The sequence below is a fragment of the Mus caroli genome, unplaced genomic scaffold (assembly GCF_978045245.1).
Source record: "Mus caroli unplaced genomic scaffold, Mus_caroli_1 scaffold_6, whole genome shotgun sequence".
NCBI lineage: Eukaryota > Metazoa > Chordata > Mammalia > Rodentia > Muridae > Mus > Mus caroli.
This window is the reverse complement of record NW_028227261.1, coordinates 101,208,106-101,228,589: the sequence shown is the minus strand read 5'-3', so window position 1 is coordinate 101,228,589 and position 20,484 is coordinate 101,208,106. Positions and strand designations below refer to the sequence as shown.

The 20,484-nt window shown below is 41.5% G+C and overlaps 1 protein-coding gene across 3 annotated transcripts in view; it reads left to right on the top strand.

Annotated features, from left to right (window-relative positions):
* The window catches only part of Slc44a1 (solute carrier family 44 member 1), a 182,246-nt gene that overhangs the window by 41,290 nt on the left and 120,472 nt on the right, over positions 1 to 20,484 (top strand). For all 3 annotated transcript variants that reach the window (XM_021160117.2, XM_085839291.1, XM_021160115.3), the window contains exon 3: positions 8,940 to 9,082. In XM_021160117.2, coding sequence (XP_021015776.1) covers positions 8,940 to 9,082 — 143 coding nt within the window. The remainder of the gene's footprint in view (positions 1 to 8,939; positions 9,083 to 20,484) is intronic.

Below are 20,484 nucleotides of genomic sequence, written 5' to 3'. Positions count from 1 at the left end.
CCATGGTCTCTAACACAGTGAGAGTGCAATCGCACTGGCTCCAGTAGCCCAGGGCTTATAAGTTGATTTTTAGCCACATCTTTCTGCCCTTTCTATACAGGTTCCTTTTGGACTTACTGCTTTTCGTTTGTAATAAAAGTCTTCAAGATTCTTGTCTCTCTTTATACCATCATGTAAGCTAGTAGCCACAGCTGTAGTCAAGGTTCTAGTCCCCAGCAGAGGAAAAGGAAACAGTACATTTGAATGAGATATGATACGTTCAGGAAAATAAGCAGTATTTGTTTTAAAGATAAAAGTACACTTTCTCCAAATTTAGGATACACCGGAAAGGTCAACATGCTAACTCTGGCCTTATGAGCTACTGTTGAAGAGTTTGCTTACTTTAGTGAATGACAGATATTCCGACATGTGTGAATATTCATGAAGAACCAGCCGACAGCTTCCCCACACCCATTGTAACCCCAGGACAAATAGCAACTGACCTTCAAAATTATGTTTCTAAAAACATGTGCCATGCCACCCAAGGTGCTTTTGATTTTCTGTGCTCAAATAGCCCAGGAAAGTGCAATCATTAATGTTAATAGACTGATTTAGGAGTTACTTGAGCGTTAGGAGCTGTTTACTGAAATGTTTTAATGCAGTGGTAATTAATATAATGTTGATTTCATCACGATGGTAATTAAGACCCACTGTGTGTGCTTTTAAATATAGGCACAGCATTGTTTGTTTTGGAGTGAATCTTTAAATGGGTTACTTTCTCATGGAATTGAGCAGATGTCAAGTAGTGAAGAGATGGAAGGAATCTAAAAGTTCCACTGCCCATCTCACAAGCGTAGCTGAGGCTCATAGTTTTGCTTTTGGTTCTGGGTTTTGTTTTATATGGTTTTTCATTCACCCCGTTTGAATTTCATTCCGTAGCAAACCATTTGGATAACAATTGAGAAGACTCAGTGGGCAAAGGAGCCCTCTGCCAAGCCTGGTGAATGAGTATAGTCTGCGGGACTCACAGGGTGGAAAGAGAGAACTAGTTCTCCCAAGCTGTCCTGGGACCTCATGTGCATGCACGCAGCACGTACAAAGGACAACATTTTAACATCAAAATATTGGAGCATATAATGTGCAAAGTATCTCGGGGACAGAACCCAAGTCTAAACATAGAATCCCTTCATGTTTCATATATACCTCATAGCCACACCCTGCAGGTAATTTTATGTAGTTTTGGTTGCAGCTCATCAGAGGAGGTCACACATGGAATTTTCCACATGTGTCCCATGTTGGTGCTCAGAAAGTTCCAGATCTTGATGCATTTTAGATTTTTCAGGATTTCAGATGGGAAACATGTAATCTGAATTTATTTTTATTCTTTTAATTTTCTGAACAATGTTCTTCACTAATGTTAAAAGAATTCTTCATTTGTTAGTTTATTTTATTTATGTGTGCTTTCCTTGCATGTATTTTGGGTACTACACGTGGGCCTGGTGCTGGCAGAAATCAGAAGAGTGTCAGGTCTCCTGGAGCTGGAGTTCCAGAGGGTTGTGAGCTCCCATATGGGTGCTGAGAGTTGAACCTGGGTCCTCTGCAAGAGCAACAAATGCTTTTTAACCACCAGGGCCATCTTTCCGACCCCAGCTGGAATTTTAAAACAAACATTTGTTGAACATTGTTAATCTGTGTAATTCTCTGAATTATCCAGTGAGTGAAGCCCATGTATCCACAAGGTATAGTGATGTTAAATGTTAGCCTATCCAGTAAGTGGCAAAGATAGGAACTTTCCATGTTCTTTTCAGTGATTGGCCCTGCTTGCTGCTTTTCTTTCTTTCTTTCTTTCTTTCTTTCTTTCTTTCTTTCTTTCTTTCTTTCTTTCTTTCTTTCTTTCTTTCTTTCTTTTTTTGGTTTTTCAAGACAGGGTTTCTCTGTATAGCCCTGGCTGTCCTGGAACTCACTTTGTAGACCAGGCTGGCCTCGAACTCTTGAACTCAGAAATCCACCTGCCTCTGCCTCCCAAGTGCCTGCTTGCTTCTTTAATAGACTGTTTCCTAGTTAGCTTGTAGCCTGGTGTTTAGACCTTAGCTTCATCTCCTTTATTGCCTATGGACAGTGTCTTCTTGGATATTTTAAGACCTTGTTCTCTCCCCCTACCGCCCCCCCCCAATACGAATCCTTTATTTGCATGTGCCCATCTCCTTGTTGTGACTTACTCTTTGTTCTCAGTTACAAGGTTTTATTGCTTGAATTGTCAAGAATGTACAATGTTTTTCAGAGTAAATTGTTATCAGTTTTCTTGAACTGCCATCATTCATGCTTGAATTTAATTTTGGGGAGAAGAGGGGGTACAAAATCTTATTGGCAGGCTGGGATTTAATTCATAATCTTTTGGGCGCAGCTTTCTGCGTGCTGGGTTTGCAGGGATGTGCTGCCGGGTCTGGTCCCTGTTGGCCTGGAACTTGCAACCCTGCTTCTGCTAGGATCTGTTCATCGTATCTGGTATAACCTTGCACTTCCAATTCCTGTGTTTCAGTCAAGTAGTTCTCAATTCTACCTGTACACAACAGTCATCTGAAATTTTTGTTTAGAAATCTCACTTCTCAGTCCCCGTTAATAATTGTGCCATAGTCTCTGGGGTGCTGGTGATCAGCTGAGGTGGGGGAGACTCTGCTCTGTGCTCTGATGCTTCATAGAAAGGATTTGCAAAGTTGTGACATGACTGGAGTCTAGAAGGGGGACTCTGATCTAGTGTAAAGCTTAGAAGGTAGAAGACATTGTAGGGAGAACACTTTGGAGACTAGGACAACAGTCCAAATAAGTGGTGAGAAGCTCAAAATGTAGCACTTTGAAAAAGGAGAAAAAGAGATGAAAGAAGCAGGTCAGTAACATTTACCAGTTGTTACAGTGGTAAGTAGGATTGGTAACTTTTACCAATGATAACTTTACCACTTGTTACCTTGGTAAGGAGGATCAGTAACATTTACCAGTAGTAACGTTTACCAGTAGTTACAGTGGTAAGCAGGATTGGGAACATTTACCAGTGGTTACAGTGGTAAACAGGATTGGAAATATTTACTGTGGTAATGTTTATCAGTGGTTACCATGGGCAGCACTGAGAGTCAAGTCAGCATGACTGAGGTTTTTGCTCTAGTGATTCTGGGTAGGATCTTTCAGTTTACATCCTAACCCATTTCTCTTAGGTTCCCAATTATGGTTTCTGTACGTACCAGGAATAGGCACCTAATTTTATGCTTCCCAAACCCAAATTTTCTGCTTGGTAAAGTGACTTGGGCCAGCTAAAGGGCCTGGTCCTCTTGTGGAAATGCGTATGAAAAGAGGGTCTAGAGATGGGAGATGAGTTACCACAAAAAGGCAGGGATAAGAGGAGTGTCCCCAGTGCATGTGAGTCATCTGCTTACTGTAGGGTAGTGATTGACATATAGAAAGACGTTTCTGTCTCACAGAGAAGTGTACACTATATTGATCACATCTCACGTTTTACAGATTAAGGAAACCACAACACAGCTATATTCAATAGGTGAACTAAGATTTTACAGTGGCAGCCTCAGGCCCAGGAGGAAGGAGGACTGACTTGATAGAATCACTTTGTCACCTGGAATCAGGAACAACAGAAGATGTTTTTGTCTAAGACATGGAGCTGTGGAGCAGAGTTAACTTATTTCCAGCTGGTGTCTGACACTGACTGAACATCTCGGCCATACTTCTTCCTCGACATGAACTTATGGAGCTGGGGGAGGGGGGTGGTGCGGAAAGAGAACAAAGAGCCTTCTTACTCCAGGTATCCATATGCAGCCTGCAGACTCTAGATGGAGACCAGGGTGTACAGGAAAGCATGGTGACTGAGGAAGTGTGGACAAAGAGTGTGGCTTAGGGACATGGAGAATTTCCCAAGAATACACCATCTTGAATGCAAGGTTGGAATTTTGGAGGCAGGTCTGAGGCTGAGCTGGATTTGGGAGCTGCTGTATAGGTTCTGCTTTAGGGACCTTCCTAATTCTCTAGCATTAGTGTAGTTCCCAGGGCATGATGTTTCCAGCAAGCATCCTAAGTGTGGGTGAGCTTGTGAGAGAGAGGCAGTGCAGCGCTGAGTTCCCTGTTGGATGTTCTCTGCCAGGATCATAGAGTAAAAGACTGTAGAAAATTACCAAAGGGATTTTGGCCCAGGTGACTACCAGGCTTTTGTTAAGTTCATTTTCTTTTCTGTTCTTTTTAAAAATAGTGGTAAAAAGGAATTTAGCATGTAATTTACCATTTTAATTTTGCTTTTTCTTTTACTTTTGAGACAGGATCATCTGTGTAGTCCAGGCTGGCCTTACATTCCACAGTCTTCCAGCCTCAACTCCAGAGTGACAGAACCTGAGACTGCAGGCCCGTGCTGCTATGCACAGCACAATTTTAAAGTATACAGTTCAGCTAAATAAATCTGCTTTTCTCTTATCACTGTAGTAAACCAAGTGAATTTTATATTCTCCCTGCAATTAGACCTTTAAGTTCCCCTCTTTCCCCTCGCTCACTTTTCTTTAGGTAGAATTTGGGATGTGGAAGAGCTTGGAAAAGACTTTAGTTCAAAGTCTTCTACACTAGGAAGACCACAGGCCAGAGAATTCAGTTTCTGAGGCACATTAGTGCGAAAGGCAGGATCAGGTCTCTGTTCCTTGTATGGCTTTGTTGCTGTTTGTCTTTCTTTTCTTCCATTCTTTGTCTCTGTCTGTGAAACTGAGTCTTAGATTTGGATTTCCATTCCTCTGCGTCCCGTGTTTTCTTTTCCTTTAAGAATATTCTGGTTCCTTTATGGTATGTTTTGCCTCTGCATATACTAAAAGAATGCTTATTGCGTAGAAGTTTCTGAGACTTGTCAAACACTGTTTTCCCTCCTCTTAAAGCAATGCATTCTATTAAACTTTAACAGAATCTGCAAGTTCAGTGTACTGACAAAAGCTTTGTTTGCGTAAGTGTGCTTTTGTGCCAGGCCTTCTAATCTGACTTTAGCTGCTAGATCCAGATATCCCTCCTAGTTGCAGGATTTTCGGAAGAGGAGGAACAGAAATCAAGTATTATCTCACTGCTTTAAAAGTGTGATTTTGGGGAGACCGGCCCACCCAGATTGCCAGCTATGATGTGTGGTGTTTGAGAAAGAGCTGGGCAGGTGTGTGGCCATGAACCACCACTCACCCCCCATTCACTATTTTTGGGGTATTCACATCTTCCTCCTCACCTCAGGTTTTGTTGAGCTCCCAGCCCCACACCTAGTGAAGACCATCTGCTCTGCCCAGTTGCTTAGTTAAAATGTGGGCGTGAAAATCAGACAGAAAGTGTATCCTGATGGTGTACAAGTCTAAGCAAAAATCTTACTTAAGTCACCTTAGCCCTGTGGCAGGGGAGCAGCAGTTTCTTATTGTCAGTTGTCCTCCTCTCACTTGTAACTAGCACCCAGGTCTTGTCGTCCCCCCATCCCTCAGCTCTGTGCCTTTATCTGCTTATAGCCACCCAGTTTACAAGTGGTCCATCTGCTGCGCCTCTTCATCCCCTCAGGCTAGCAGCCCCCAAAGCCCTTCAAAAGCTTGACTGTTTTCATCACGTTTCCCTTCCAGTAGCAGTGGTTGTGTTTTGCTCCACATTGACAAGCCTTTCTTCTCCCAAACATTCCCGTCTGTGGTGTGGTTTCCTTCTGCCGGGTGCCTTTTCCCTCCTCTATCTGGAAAGCCATTGAAGTATTGACTGTATTCTGAGTGCTTTCCCTCACCCTGTTTTAATTTCATGTACTGTGGGTTTTTTCTCTCTTCTGAGATTATATCATTGCCTGTATTTGGATTTTTGTGTTTTTCTTTTTAAAGAGGTGGGAACTTTAATTAGCTTTGGCCTCGTTCTGCATCAGTGCTTGAACCAAGTGGGAAGTCCTTAGGATAAGAGTCCTGGTTTCTTACCCCTTATTATCTGTTACCCCACCCTTGTGGTTTTTCACACACTCTGCTGTAGTGCTTATGGAAGCTTCTAAGAACTTTGAATGACCTGTGTGAAAATATGACAGTGTCTCATTTTAGCATACATATGTAACACTTATAATGTATACAAACATGCTTGAGAGAGAAGTGAGGTGGCGTACAGGAAAGGGTAGGGAACCTGCCCTGTGGAACATCATGTGGAACCCTTAAAAAAGAAATCAGGAGGGAAAATCTGAAACCATCTCAAGGAGTCTGTAACAATGTTTCTATCAAATATAAGAAGAAAAACTATAAATAATGAAAGAGAAACATAACCTTTTAGTTGACCATTTTGCTGCTCTGGACTAGTAAAGAAGTTTAATTGTGATCCAAAAGTTTTTTGTATAATAACAAAAATATGAGCATTATTACTCATTTTTTGCCCCCCTCCCTTTGCAAAATTTTGTTTGTTCTGACATAGGTAACAGATGGAGCGGGTTTTGTCACTTCTTGGTACTGATGGCAGCCTCTTCGAGCCAAACTTAGCATTCATATTTACTACTGACAGCTTCTATGTATTGGTCAGCTGCCAGGTATCTGATACTTAGCCAGGGACTGGAGCTGTGTTATCTCCTTTAGCTCTACCATTATGCTGAGAACAGACGCGCTCAGCATTATAGATGAAGAGAGCAGAGTCCTTGGATCAAAGGTACCAGATCCTAAGTGAAGGGAGAGTCCAGATACTGAACTCATTTAACCTGCGTTACTCCATGATCTTTCTTAGTACCCTTCTGTTGTTATAACAAGTTGGGTTTTTTTTTTTTTTTTTCTTATAATCCTAGTGTATTCATCTCAGGTGCAGGGTGGAATTTTTCCAATGAATAGATGTGTAACATAAAACAAAGAAGTTGATATTAGGAACTCCAGCTGTAGTTTTCTAGGTTCTAATCCATTTTTAAAATTAGATATTTTCCTTATTTACATTTCAAATGCTATCCCAAAAGTTCCCTATACCTTCCCCCTGCCCACCCACTCCCACTTCTTGACCCTGGTGTTCCCCTGTACTGGGGCATATAAAGTTTGCAAGACCAAAGGGCCTCTCTTTCCAGTGATGGCTGACTAGGCCATCTTCTGCTACATAAGCAGCTAGAGACATGTGCTCTGGGGGTACTGGTTAGTTCATATTGTTGTTCTACCTATAGGGTTGCAGACCCCTTCAGCTCCTTGGGTATTTTCTCTAGCTCCTCCATTGGGGCCCCTGTGTTCACAAGTTCTTGATATAACAGTGCTAAGTGTCACTTAGCATTGACTAGACGTCCACAGTAGACTCAGCTTTTTTTGGTGTATAGAGGAGAGGAAAGGGAACAGGGCAGCAGGGGAGTGAACTCAAGTGATCCAGCTGCCCCTAGGGTCAGTGTGGGCAATTCAGCTGATGCTTTGAGGGGTGAGGCACTAGCACTAACCGAGGCATGCACCTTCCATTATTGTCTCCAGTATGTCCTACAACAGCCTTTGTGTTAAGGGATTGTAATCTCAGTTAGTACAAGGGGAAACTTAGGCTTGAGCAGTTTGACCAAAGTTGTACTCATAGAAAATGGAGTCATCCGTGTCCCATTGACAACACAAGAGTGTATAACTCCAAAGGCCAGAGTCTCTCTTCTGTACATGCTCTGGTTTCTAATGACAGTTTATGAGCTGCGACTAAGTTCTTACTATAGTGCCGTTCAAGCCTTACCCCAGCTCGAGGAGCTCTGTATGCTTTATGCCCGCTCATCAGGTGAGTCAGTTGAGGTAGGGAGTCAATCAGAGACTAGGAAATTGGGCATGGGTTCCATTCTGGGTCCACTTTCTCACTGAGGGCTTTTAGAAGTTTCTATGGAACAGAGCTGTGCTATCATCGCTTATTATCTGCACAATGAAAGTCAGAAGAGCTCTCAAGAAATAAAAGAGTTGTTAGAAGTTTTTAGACTTTTTAGGTAAGAATGTCCAAAGGAAAAAATACTTTTCTCTGAGGAATAGCATGAGACAGTAGCATGTGCTTCTGCAGCCTGAGATCCTGCAGCATCATTTAGATAAGAATCGCTGGGGACCTTCTCTGCCTGTTTAACCTGACTAAAGAGAGTAGAAACTTGTCCTGTCTCTGACTAGGTCCTATTACTCTCCATCTCTAGTAGAGGCATTATCAGCCATCACTGGTCTTGCTCTTCTTATTCCCAGTGGGCTATGGTGGATTGCTGGCTTCTCTTGCTTTACTGTGACCAGCCCCTGTCTGAGTTAGCCAGCACAGTGTAGTCCCCAGTGTCTGGGGACTTGCCTTTGGGACCTGGGCGAAGTACATTCCCATGAAATACGTGACCTTTGCAGTATGGGAAGCCAGTGCCTCCTTATCTCCCTCCACTCTCCAGTATTAAGAGTGAACTTCATGAAGTAAGTCTTGGGTCTTACACAGCTTTTTTGCAGGAAGGACAAAGTGTTGTGCTCACAGAGGTGATAATGATTCAGACCTCACATGCTGTTGTTCTCGGGGTTGTAACCCCCATTTATCCTTTGCTGTTCACTTACTGGATCCCCTTTATGACCAAGTCAACTGCAGAATGACCACAGCTGGCTGTGATGCTCCACAGTGCTCTTGACTAGCTTCTGTGGCTCTGCTTAACTTACTCAAACCTCTTCAGGAGACATAGAGAATGTCTGATAAACTCCCTGCATGCAGCTTAGCTCAGAGCAGGTGTTCAAAATGGAGGCACTTCCATGAATGTCACAAAATGCAAAGGCGATCCCAAGGTGTGGAAGATTGGGATTTGTTTTCTTCCAGTAGCAAATGGTATTCCCCGGTGGACTTCATGATGTTCCTATGTAGACCAGGGAAAAGAGTGAAATAGTGTTTGCTAGAAGGGAATATAGCTCTTTGTTCCCTTCAGCAGACAAAAGAAACTCATTATCATATCAAGTGGTGACTGTTGCTGTTGAAATGGTTTATTTGTGTGTGTTTTTTTTCTGTTTCTTTTCTAGGGATTTATTTGTGGCTTTTCAGTAGCAACAGGTGCAGCAGCAAGACTAGTGTCAGGATACGACAGCTATGGAAATATCTGTGGGCAGAGAAATGCAAAACTGGAAGCAATACCGAACAGTGGTCTGGACCACACCCACCGGAAGTGAGTAGACTCTTGCATGGTGAACTGTCTGGAAGGTTGGGGGAAGCATGGAATGGCGTGATTCTCTTTGTACCTTACAGTTAGTGTCTGTGGGATATTTTCATATACTTCCTATACAGCGATTTTTTTGTTTTTTGTTTTTTTAATGGGGTATTTAACCACTGCTGCTTTCATTTAACAAATACATTCTCCAGGAAACATATTTAACTGCCTGGTTAAATAGTGGATTAAAAAAAGCCTTGATTTGAAAGGGACACTTGTGTTCTCTGTCTTTCCGTTAGCCCTTAGGTTATGTTCTCCTTCTTAAGAAAATAAAGTAATATTCTTTGTACTAAGGTTATATTTGATGCAAGACTGAAGGATGATAATGGATATCAAAGCCTTAAAGTTATAAAGTAATATCTTGTGATGCAAGTATTTAAGTCTTTCCAGTTCTATAAAAGCTACAGACTGAGATAATTATTTTGGGCTCTCAGTATTCATCTTTAGGATGTCATGAAACTCCTGACCTTAATTGTCCTTACTCTTCAGGAGTTACTATTTTATATCTAATATCAACAGGAAGATGCATTTCATCTAGTAAACACATCATATGTATGATTGCTGAATGACTTTTCAGGCCATGAGTGTGTATACCATCAAATTTCATTATCTTATATCAAGGCAAACCAGGTCTTCAGAATTAATAAAACTAATTGTACAATAACAAGGTTAATTAGTCTAGTATACTTAGGAATGTCAGAGTAGATTGTAACAGCTTGTGATTTTGTGATTCTCTTGGTTAAATCTCGGGGCCCTTCTGTATAAGATGAATTTGATGATTTTACGAACTTGAAGAACTGTGGTTAGTTATTATTTTCATAGAGACAGTCCTCCCTCTAATGAAGAAGAGATCATGGAGGTCAAATTAACAAAGTTCTGAGTAACAACAAGGAGTATGTACATAGCTTCCCACAGTTGACAAGCATTTATCCCTCTGCAAGGCAGGAGTAACAAAGGCTGAGCTACTTTGTTACTTTGAGGTGACCACCAAGGCGGAGTGGGTGGTTGGTGGGTAGTGGAGGATCCAGCACAGCCTGTGAGCATCTTGTTGCCTATGTATGGCTTTTGCTACCCTGCCTAAGCTCCAGGAATGGACTGCGATACCGACTCCCACCCAGATTCCCTTGAATCCATGGATTAAAAAAAAACAAAAAACAGACACACATTGCTCAATTTCAACTTGCCTTATTGGCTCAATTGCTGGACATTATTAAACTCCCATGGCTAGCGTGCCCTCCTGATACTCTTAGCTCAGCACCCTTAATCTGTCTTTGACTTTAGTTGCTCAGTTACCTTTAGTCCCAGCTCAACATCCCCAACTTCCTACCTGTAAACAGAGGCCAGTGGGCGCTCTGCCCAAGATCGAGGCTGCGTGGTGAACTCTCCCTTCCTCTCTCTCCTGTGTCTGTCTCTTGCTTGTTGGGACCCGGAAGTCCTGCCTATTCCTTCCTCTCAGAAATTGTCCCATGGCTTCTTTACTAATAGATCAAGAACCATTGGGGAATAGGACCTTAGCATAAGAATCAACCCCTACACCTCACCTTCTCTGTCCAATAATCCAATAAAACAAAACAAAACAAGACACTCTTCTCCCAGACATAAATTGAACAAAACCAAAACAATCATGTAAATTACAAAGTATGATATGCCATTAACATCCTGCTCTTCATATTTGTCAATTAGATAAAGTACTCTACCGTCATTTCTAACTTAACAAATGGTGATTCTACCCCTGGATTACATTTAGACTTTATCCTGTAACGCCATCTGAAAACCATGTCTTCTGCTCTATAATCTTTTTCTCAATGTTAACTTGAGCTTGATTATGAGACTATAACTGGTTTTCAACCTTGTCATTTTCTGAAGTGCACCTATATCCTGCATCCCTTGAGAGAAATGGACAATGGGTCTCAGCAGTTTAGAAAATTGTTTCATGTATGTTTCTTTTCTTTCTTTGTTTTTTTTTTTTTCTTTTTTTTTTTTGAGACAGGGTTTTTCTGTATAGCCCTGGCTGTTCTGGAACTCACTTTGTATACCAGGCTGGCCTCGAACTCAGAAATCCGCCTGCCTCTGCCTCCCGAGTGCTGGGATTAAAGGCGTGCGCCACCACGCCCGGCTTTGGTGGACTTTTTATTTTGAAATAATTTTGGCTATGTAGAAGTTGAATAGCTTCAATATATCTTATTAGATAGCACCTGTGCCATAAGACGTTAACATACCCAGTGCTATTAAAATGAACCAAATATATGAGACTAGCGACTGAGGGCATAGGAAAGAGAAAGTTTCTTGCTTTAGTCCGCTGTCCTTTGCACGTGTATTTACCATAAGATGTGCAGGTCTGACTCATTATAACCCTGTGGTGTTCATCCACCTGGTGGGGGAGGCAGATTCCAAATCTTCTGGGTAGTTTATATACATGTTGGCCTCTGACAAACAGAAATTAAACATCATTCTGAGAAAAGAGTCACTTTTTCTGAATATCTACCTTAGTCAAAAGCCATTTGTGTTTAACTGTGGGAAATCCAAGTAGTTTTTTCCTTAACTTATGTACACACATTGAACATGCATTTTTGTGCACTTTTTAAAGCATCTTGTTTGTTTGTTTGTTTGTTTGTTTGTTTTGAGACATGGTCTCACTGTGTAGCATGGGCTGTCTTGAAACTCTTAGTGTAGACCTGGATGGCCTTGAAATCAGAGATCCACGTCCCTTATCCTCCCCAGCGCTGGGATTTGAAGGTGTGTGCCACTCCATATTTTTGGCCTCCACTTGATCTCCTCTGCACTATTACCTGCTCAGTGTAATCTAGCCAAGTATCTCTATGGATGGTATTGATTTGTACGACTGGTAGAATTTTGGAATTAATTTTCAGGTAAGTCTACATATTTGAACTTCGTGACAGAAGACGGCGTTCTTTGTCTGCCTTAGCTTAGCTGATTCTCTTCTCTTTTCCTGCCATGTGTACTGGCTGCCTCTGTCTGTAGTCATTCCTTGTCCTCATGGCTTCACTGAACTCTGGGGTCCTTCCACAGTTGATGCAGTACTCTCACACCTGTGTCATTGGCTGACACCTGGATTTTTTTCTCCTAACCCTCATCCCAAGCCCTTATTGCAATGCCTGGTCCTTATTTGACCTTCACATGTATTTGTTGAATAATGCAGCAACAAATCCTCTAAAACCCTTTCATGAGTATTATTTCTTCTATTAGAATTTTTTCCCCTTCCCATTCTTAATGTAGCTAAATTCCACTCATCCTTCATCTCTCACCAGAAAGGTCACTTCACAGAGAAGCTGTCTTTGGAGTCTGACATTCTGCCTAGGAATGAAAGAGGCACCCATCATGATTCTAATTAACCATTTAAAAGTACACTCTCCTATGGCCTGTAATATAAATAAGTATCCTTTTTTCTTCTTTTAATAATTTGTCAGAGGGGTGGCTCACTTAAATGCCATGAAGGCGATGGGGGTCTGTTTTTTTCAGCATTGAATCCTTAGAGCCCAGCTCAGTGTCAGAACTGAAGCAGGCAATCCATTCAGTGGTTGCTGAATGAGTAAATAAATTCACTATAAGGAGTGAATTAGTGGGTTTGAGGATCTGAATATTTTAAGATTATTAATGCATATTTCTGAATGGCTTTCCATAAAGACTGTTGCATTTACATTCCCACCAACAGTGTCTGAGATTGCTTTATCTTAGCCAGTATTATTAGTTTTTATTCTTTACTAATTTGATAAGCCACAGAATAGTGCTTTATAGTTTTAATTTGCATGCTTTTGGTTATTAATATGCGTGAAGCCCCCTCTTCCCCACTTGTTAGCCTCTCATGACAACTATTGTATTTAGCATATCTATTCTTGGTCTTCTTATCTGTAATCAGCTCTGTCCTTTCTACTGTGATAGGATTAAGTTCTTGAAAATGGGGCTTTTATTTTGCCATTTTCCTCTTTAAGAGCCTTTGCTTTCCTGCTGTGGTCTACAGTATCAAAGATGAGCCCACTCAGCCCCTGCCCTTGTAGGACTTTAGAGAGCTGGACCCATTTCACCTACCCAGTCCTCTCCCACTGTTCCTCAGTATGGTATTATTACCGTGGCATTTGATTGATTCTACTTCTGTGCTGTTGCTTCTGCCTGTGTGCTTATCTGAATCTTTGAAACACTTACGCCAGGTCTCACAGCTGACCTTTTTGTGAAGTGTTACAAAATAACCCTATCCTGTAGTAAGCTTCCTTTACTGTGATTGTCTGAACTTTCCTGTCTCACACTCATTATTCTATTGCCTTCAGTTAGCTCCCTAATTATATTGTGTTTCTCATCTGTCTTTTAATTACTGGTTGGTTGCTAGGTAACAGTATCATAAATTTAGTGGCTTAAAGCAAGACACATTTGTCATGTCAGTGTCTGATGGTTCAGAATTTTAGATGTAGGTTGCTGTGGTGGCAGTTTACTCCATCAGGACCAATGAACAGCATCTAGAGAATCTTCTAGAACAATGGAAGTTACACCTCTATGTAGTATACTTATGCTTGCTGTGAAAATTACACTCGGTGCTGCAATTGTGGAAGTGATGGATGTCATCTTTGCCATCTTTCTGCTGGTGAGGCACAAAGTCCAGGTCCCACTCAAACTCAAGGAAAAGAGAATTTCATAAGGACATGAACAAGAATGACAGGGTTAAGAGAGGCCTTTTGGACCTTATATGATGCTCTTCTATGCTCTGTCTTCCAGGAAGCAACATGTTTTTGTAGCTCTCGGATCTGAGTATGCCTCTTCCTTGATGAGGACTGACTTACTTGTAATTCTCACGGAAGGAGGAGAGTCAGGAGAGAGATGGACAAGGGGAACAGATCTGGTTTATTTTAACCAAATGTTTAAGGTGCCAAGATGACTATAAGAATTTTCTTATTATTGAAGCAAAATCTATGTATTACCCTCCTAATTATTATGTTTTTTTCCTTCTAGTAATACTTTACACCTGATAGTGTATTTCTTATAGAAACAATTTTGCACAGAGAACTGCCCCATGGTGTTTATGAGATCCAGGAAAGCCTCAACTTCAGATGGAATTAGATTCATGTCTGAATTGCATGATTAAGAAACTAAGGCTATCCTGCATAGAAGCAAAATCAGATTTTAGTCCAAGTTTGGGTCAATTCAGATAAAATTATCTGTTATAGAACCATGGAGTTCTACAATGTGAGATTATTTATCTAATAACAGCCTGCCAAGCACTTGTGAACAGAGAGTGACTTACCTTGTAGCTGAGCTATTGTAATGATTACTACACACCATGGGTTGGGCTTAGAGCCAGACTTTTGATTATAGGGAGTAGGTAGTGAACTGATTTGCAACTCCAAAAATAGACCTACATGTTCTAATTTGGTCCATAGTTTTTTAATCTATAGCATATAAGCATCCTAAGAATGTATTTGAAAGTTGTTGCTATCATTATTATTAAAAAGAGTAGGATATTAGCCTTGCAGGCTGCTCTATTGCTTAGGCCTGTGGCAATGGTCAGTGTCATCACTTTACTGTGGGATGTGTGCTGGGAGGAGAAACGTGGGAAGGCAGGAGTGCTGGTATAGAGCTTACCCCGTACCTTGCCTGACAGTATGGGCACAGCAGGATGCATCAGCTTTTGTCAGATACTGAGACAAGGGCTCTGCTGACCTCTGCAAGGAGGCTTGAGATAGTGGGGAGGGCTTGGTGCTTCTAGAACAAATATTCTGAGATCCTGAGTGCCCAGAAGAGAGGGTATGGCAAGGGGGCAGCAGCTCCTAGTGTAGGGAAGGGAGGGCATGTTCTTAATTGTTCCGATTGAGGTATTTAGTTATGAAAACTTTGCCCTCCTTCCTACACATGATCTTGCTTAGTGTCAACTTGCTTTGTTACTCTAAGAAATTTCCCCAGTGTATCTTTCTTGCTAGTATTGATTTCTTTATAGGTTCTGAAGATGTGCTTTTTTTTTTTAATCTTTATCTTTCAGTCTTTCCTCTAAAGAAGCTATTTAAAGTTCTAGTTACAGGCCCCTAAATCGCCTCTCAGATTTGAGATAATCTGTGTTAACAGTGTACAAGAAGTTAAAGGTCTGAGGAGGGGGATGGTATCTATTTGTGAATTGTCAATATGGGCACATCAATAAGAGGAACATCTTACTTGGTGCCTTCTTCAGACTTTTTTTTTTGCATAATATTATAGGAAATGGAGTTAAAAACAACCAAAATGCAAGGAATTACCTTCTTGTTTGTATTTATTTTCACTGTAAGCTAGCAGCTTACCATGTGTGTACTTACAAGATCATTGAGATCATTGAATTCATTTATTATATGAGTAAAAGACCTTGCGTCTAAGAAGCATAAGTAACTTGATGGAGACATGTAGACATACATGTAGACACCCACATCCCCGATGGAATTGCTCTAGTACATATACTCTTGCACATACTGAAACTGGTTCTGCTTACATCCTTCTTACAAACGGCAGAGTATTCGCTTACAAGCTGTGCATGTCCTTCTTATCTTAACCATCTATCAATTATTTACAATACCTGATACTGAGTAAGGAGCTATTACACTGTGTTGTTCAGAGAATAGTAAGAAAAAGAATTCCGAATTTAACAGTACAGGGACATTCTGTCTGTCTGTCTGTCTATCTATCTGTCTGTCTGGTCTGTGTATGGTTAGGCACACATGTGCAGAGACCAAGGCTAATAGAGACTCATCTTCTGTCTAGTGTCCGGGCATATGGTTCTGCGGTATCTCCTGTGAACATACAGTGATTTTAGGTTTGTACCTTTTTCCTTCTGGAGATTCCTCTCAACATTTAAAGGGAGCATGGAAAGAAACAGGTCATGTAATGTCATAAACTAGGAGACCTTGAGAGAGACCAAGTCTATAAGGCTTTAAAGAACTTGAAAGCAACCACGTATTAAATTCTTTTTCTCTTGGCGAGAGAATGTGAACTGAGGTGATGAACCACATTATTTTTATTTCATACTTAGAGTTTTGTTTTACAGTTTCGTGAGTACTGCTCTTATTTTGGAGAAATGTTCAGGGTTTTTTTTGTTTTGTTTTGTTTTGTTTTTTTTGTTTTTTGTTTTTGGACTTTTAGGACCACTGGTTTTCCTGAAAGGATAGAGGTCTGCATCATCTACTCCACACCCCTCCTCCGTGCATGAACTCGTGTAGAGGGTTATATGGGGAGTTAGTAATCATAGGATACTACTGGGTAGGATGTGTTCATTCATTCAGTGATCGCTATGCTTTCTGGGGCTATACGTCACACAGTCTTCCATTCTCCAGAGAATGTTTGCTTTGTTTCTGAGACAGTCTTGCTGTATAGGCCAGCTGACCTCATACAGTCCCCCTGTCTCAGCTTCTCGAGTGCTGGAATTATAGTTGTGTGCCTTTTCCCTGTTGTAATTTACATCTCTTTGGGAAAATCTATCAAGAGTTTTCAAATCTTACTCACTGAAAATCCTTGGCCGTTGTATTAGTTAGGGTTTTAGTGCTGTGAACAGACACCATGACCAAGGCAAGTCTTTTTAAAAAACAACATTTAATTGGGGCTGGCTTACAGGTTCAGAGGTTCAGTCCATTATCATCTAGGTGGGAGCATGGCAGTATCCAGACAGGCATGGCACAGGAGGAGCTGAGAGTTCTATGTCTTCATCCAAAGGCTGCTAGTGGAAGACTGACTTCCAGGCAACTAGGGTGAGGATCTTATACCCACACCCACAGTGACACACCCATTCCAACCAGGCCACACCTATTCCAACAAGGCCACACCTTCAGATGGTGCCACTCCCTGGTCCAAGGATATATAAACCATCACATTCCACTCCCTGGTCCCCATAGACTTGTTAAAAAACATGAGTCTATGGGGGCCATACTTAAACATAGCATAATGCAAAATGCATTTAGTCCAACTTTCAAAGTCCTCATAGTCTATAGCAGTCGCAACAATGTTAAAAGTCCAAAGTTCAAGGACTCTTCTGAGATTCATTCAACTTAATTAACTGTAATCCTCAAAACAAGGCAGGAAACCAGCTGGGCAAACTCCAAACTCTGCATCTCCATGGCTGATATCAAAGCAGTCTTCAGATCTCCACTCATTTTTCATCTATGTTGACTGCACCAAACTGCTTTCTCCTGGGCTAATTCCACTCCCTGTGAGCAGCTTTCCTCAGCATGTATCCCATGGCTCTGGCATCTTTAACATCTTTGAGTCTCCAAGGCAATTTCAATGTTACAGCTTCTTGTTTCAGTGTCTAGGATTCCACTTGATCTTTTGGACTCCTCCTCAGGGCTGGCATCACTTCTCCATCTCTGTCCTCTGTAGCACTCTATGCTCAGGTTGATCCACTCCACTACAGCTGCTGTTCTTGGTGATCATCCCATGGTACTGACATCTCCAATACACTGGGGTGTTCCACTCCAACTAGGCTTCACCAATAGCCTCTCATAGGCTCTCTTCAGGGTACCAAGCCTCAAATCCTTTGCATGACCCCTTCAGTCCTGGGCCATCAATTACAGCTGAGGCTTCATCTTCTCCAATGGCCTTCCCTGGCCTCTCACAGTGCTAAGCCTCAGCTTCTCTCCATGATCCCTTCATTCCTTCACAAGCAGTACCACCTGAGTGACTCTTACACATTACCAAGTCCAGCTGCAGCATGAGGTACAACCTTGGGTATCTCTGGAACACAGCTTCTTTGTGCTCCCAGAAAACAATTTCCAGAAGATTTCACCTCAGTAATGCTGGTCTCTTCTTAATCACTGCTAATTCCTTAGCTCCAGCTAACCAGCATCAATTTTCCCAGTAGTTCCTTCCATTCTTAACTCTAGAGCCAGAGCCACATGGCTGAAGCTGCGGAGTTCTGCTGCATACGGGAACTAGAACATGATCCCCTTGTCCTATTACATTATCACTAGCTTTATATTTTCTAAATCCTTCACTGCCTAAGCTTGGCTATCCTGGTTCTTGCTCTGTAGATTGACCTTGAATGCAGAGATCAGCATGCCTGTCTCCTGAGATTAAAGGTGTGTACCACCATGCCTGGATTTAATTTAGCTAGGTAGGATCTTGCCCCAAGGTCCCACTCCCTTAATCTGTTATCTCCTAGAACACAGGAATTTGTTCCATTTCACTTCCTGGTACCCCTTTAATACTCAAACCATATATTTTATATTTTTCCTTTCTAAGCTTGCTATGCTTGTTCAAACTTCTCTTCATAAGACTTAACCAGAGAACAAAGTCTCTGCTGGGCTTTTTTGAAACTTCCTTTGTCAATGCAATTAATCCAAGTCTCTTCACCTTAGCCTCAGGCAAACTTTTCAGACAAGGGCAAAAAGTAGCCACATTCTTTACCAAAATACCACAAAACCAGTCTTTATGCCACATTCTGAAATTCTTCTCCTTTGAAATCTCTTGGGCCAGGTCAACACAGTTCAAATTACTCCCAGCAGCTAAGTCTTCCATATTCCTACTAGGATGACCCATTAAGCCCCATTTAAAGCATTCCACTGCTTTCCAAATCCAAAGTCCCAAAATCCACATTCTTTCAAATAAAAGCATGGTCAGGCCTATCACAGCAATACCCCACTTCTGGTACCAACTTCTGTATTAGTTAGGGTTTTAGTGCTGTGAACAGACACCATGACCAAGGCAAGTCTTTTTAAAAAACAACATTTAATTGGGGCTGGCTTACAGGTTCAGAGGTTCAGTCCATTATCATCTAGGTGGGAGCATGGCAGTATCCAGACAGGCATGGCACAGGAGGAGCTGAGAGTTCTATGTCTTCATCCAAAGGCTGCTAGTGGAAGACTGACTTCCAGGCAACTAGGGTGAGGATCTTATACCCACACCCACAGTGACACACCCATTCCAACCAGGCCACACCTATTCCAACAAGGCCACACCTTCAGATGGTGCCACTCCCTGGTCCAAGGATATATAAACCATCACAGCCGTGTTTGAAAAAGAAAAAAACAAAAAACTACAAGTAAAATTTGATTGAAAAGGGTGTTTTAAGATTCCTTATGGCTAGGTGCAGCTCTTTGTGCCTAGAACTAGCACTTTTCTTCTCCCTGCTGACTTGACCTAGATTGCTGTGCACTCAAGGGCTTTTAGTCACCATGAAAATTCAGGCTGGGCATAGTGGCACAAGCCCTTAATCCTAGCATGGAGGAGGCAGAGGCATGCAGATCTCTGTGAGTTCCAGGTCAGCCTGGTTACATAGTGAGTTCCAGGTGAGCCACAGCTATTAGAGAGACCCTGTGTCCATCTGATCTGCCTCACCACTGCCAAGTATTTTTTTTTTTTCTCTCTCTCTTTGGGGCTTGAGAGAAGGCTCTGCAATTATGGACTGCTCTTCCAGAGGTCCTGAGTTTAATTCCCAGCACCTACATGGCAGGTCATATCCATCTATACCTGTAGTCGAATGGGATTTCCTCTTCTGATGTGCAGACATACACACAGACAAAACATGTACACATGCTAAATAAATAAATAAAAACAATTTCTTTTAAAAATTCTAGTTATTTTATTTAGCCCTTGCCCTACATTCATTGAAAATAAATTGTGTGTTATGAGCTACTTCTAGTGATAATAAAATAGGAAGTAGCCTAAATGTCTGGATTAAAAGGGATATTCAGTTCAATTCAATTAGTCACTGTAAACTTTTTTTTCTGTTTCTTTTTTCTTTTTTCTTTTTCTTTTTCTCTTGTTTTTCTTTTTCCTTTCTTTTTTCCCTCAGAGTCTAAATCCAGGTGTTTAAACTGTCCATATACTCTTGAGCTACATAGACATAATTTCTTATTTTGTGGAAATTGTAAACTGGTTAAAAATAAAAAGTAGAACTTCATAAAATCATGCAATCATAGAGGCTATAGCTAGAGGAAGTGTTGCAAAGGGGTGTTTTAGAGCTCAGGAACTTACAATGGGAGAACAGGGCTGAGACCCAGTAGCCCCAAGTAGCGGTGGGGCTGCCCCTGTACGTGGAATGCCCAGGTGCATTATTAAGGGAAAAATATCGATTTTATAATGCACAGAGGCCAATTTTATAGATATTTGTATGAATGTACAAGTCAGTAAGAGAATGACATGGAAATATTAATGCTGTTGTTGAACAGTGGGTAGATTTTATTTTCTCTAAGTTATTTCTTTACACATATTGTGTGCATTAAATTAACAACAGAGGTATTCATAGTCCCTGTCCTTGAAGAGCTCCCTTTTTATCGAGGAAGACAAATGCAGGCGTGAACAATGGCAGGAGCTCCATCCTGTGCGAGGGCTAGCCATTGACACCTTGTGGCTTTGTTGTCCTGGGTTCTGCTGTCCTGGGTGAGATGTAGTGTGCTTATCTA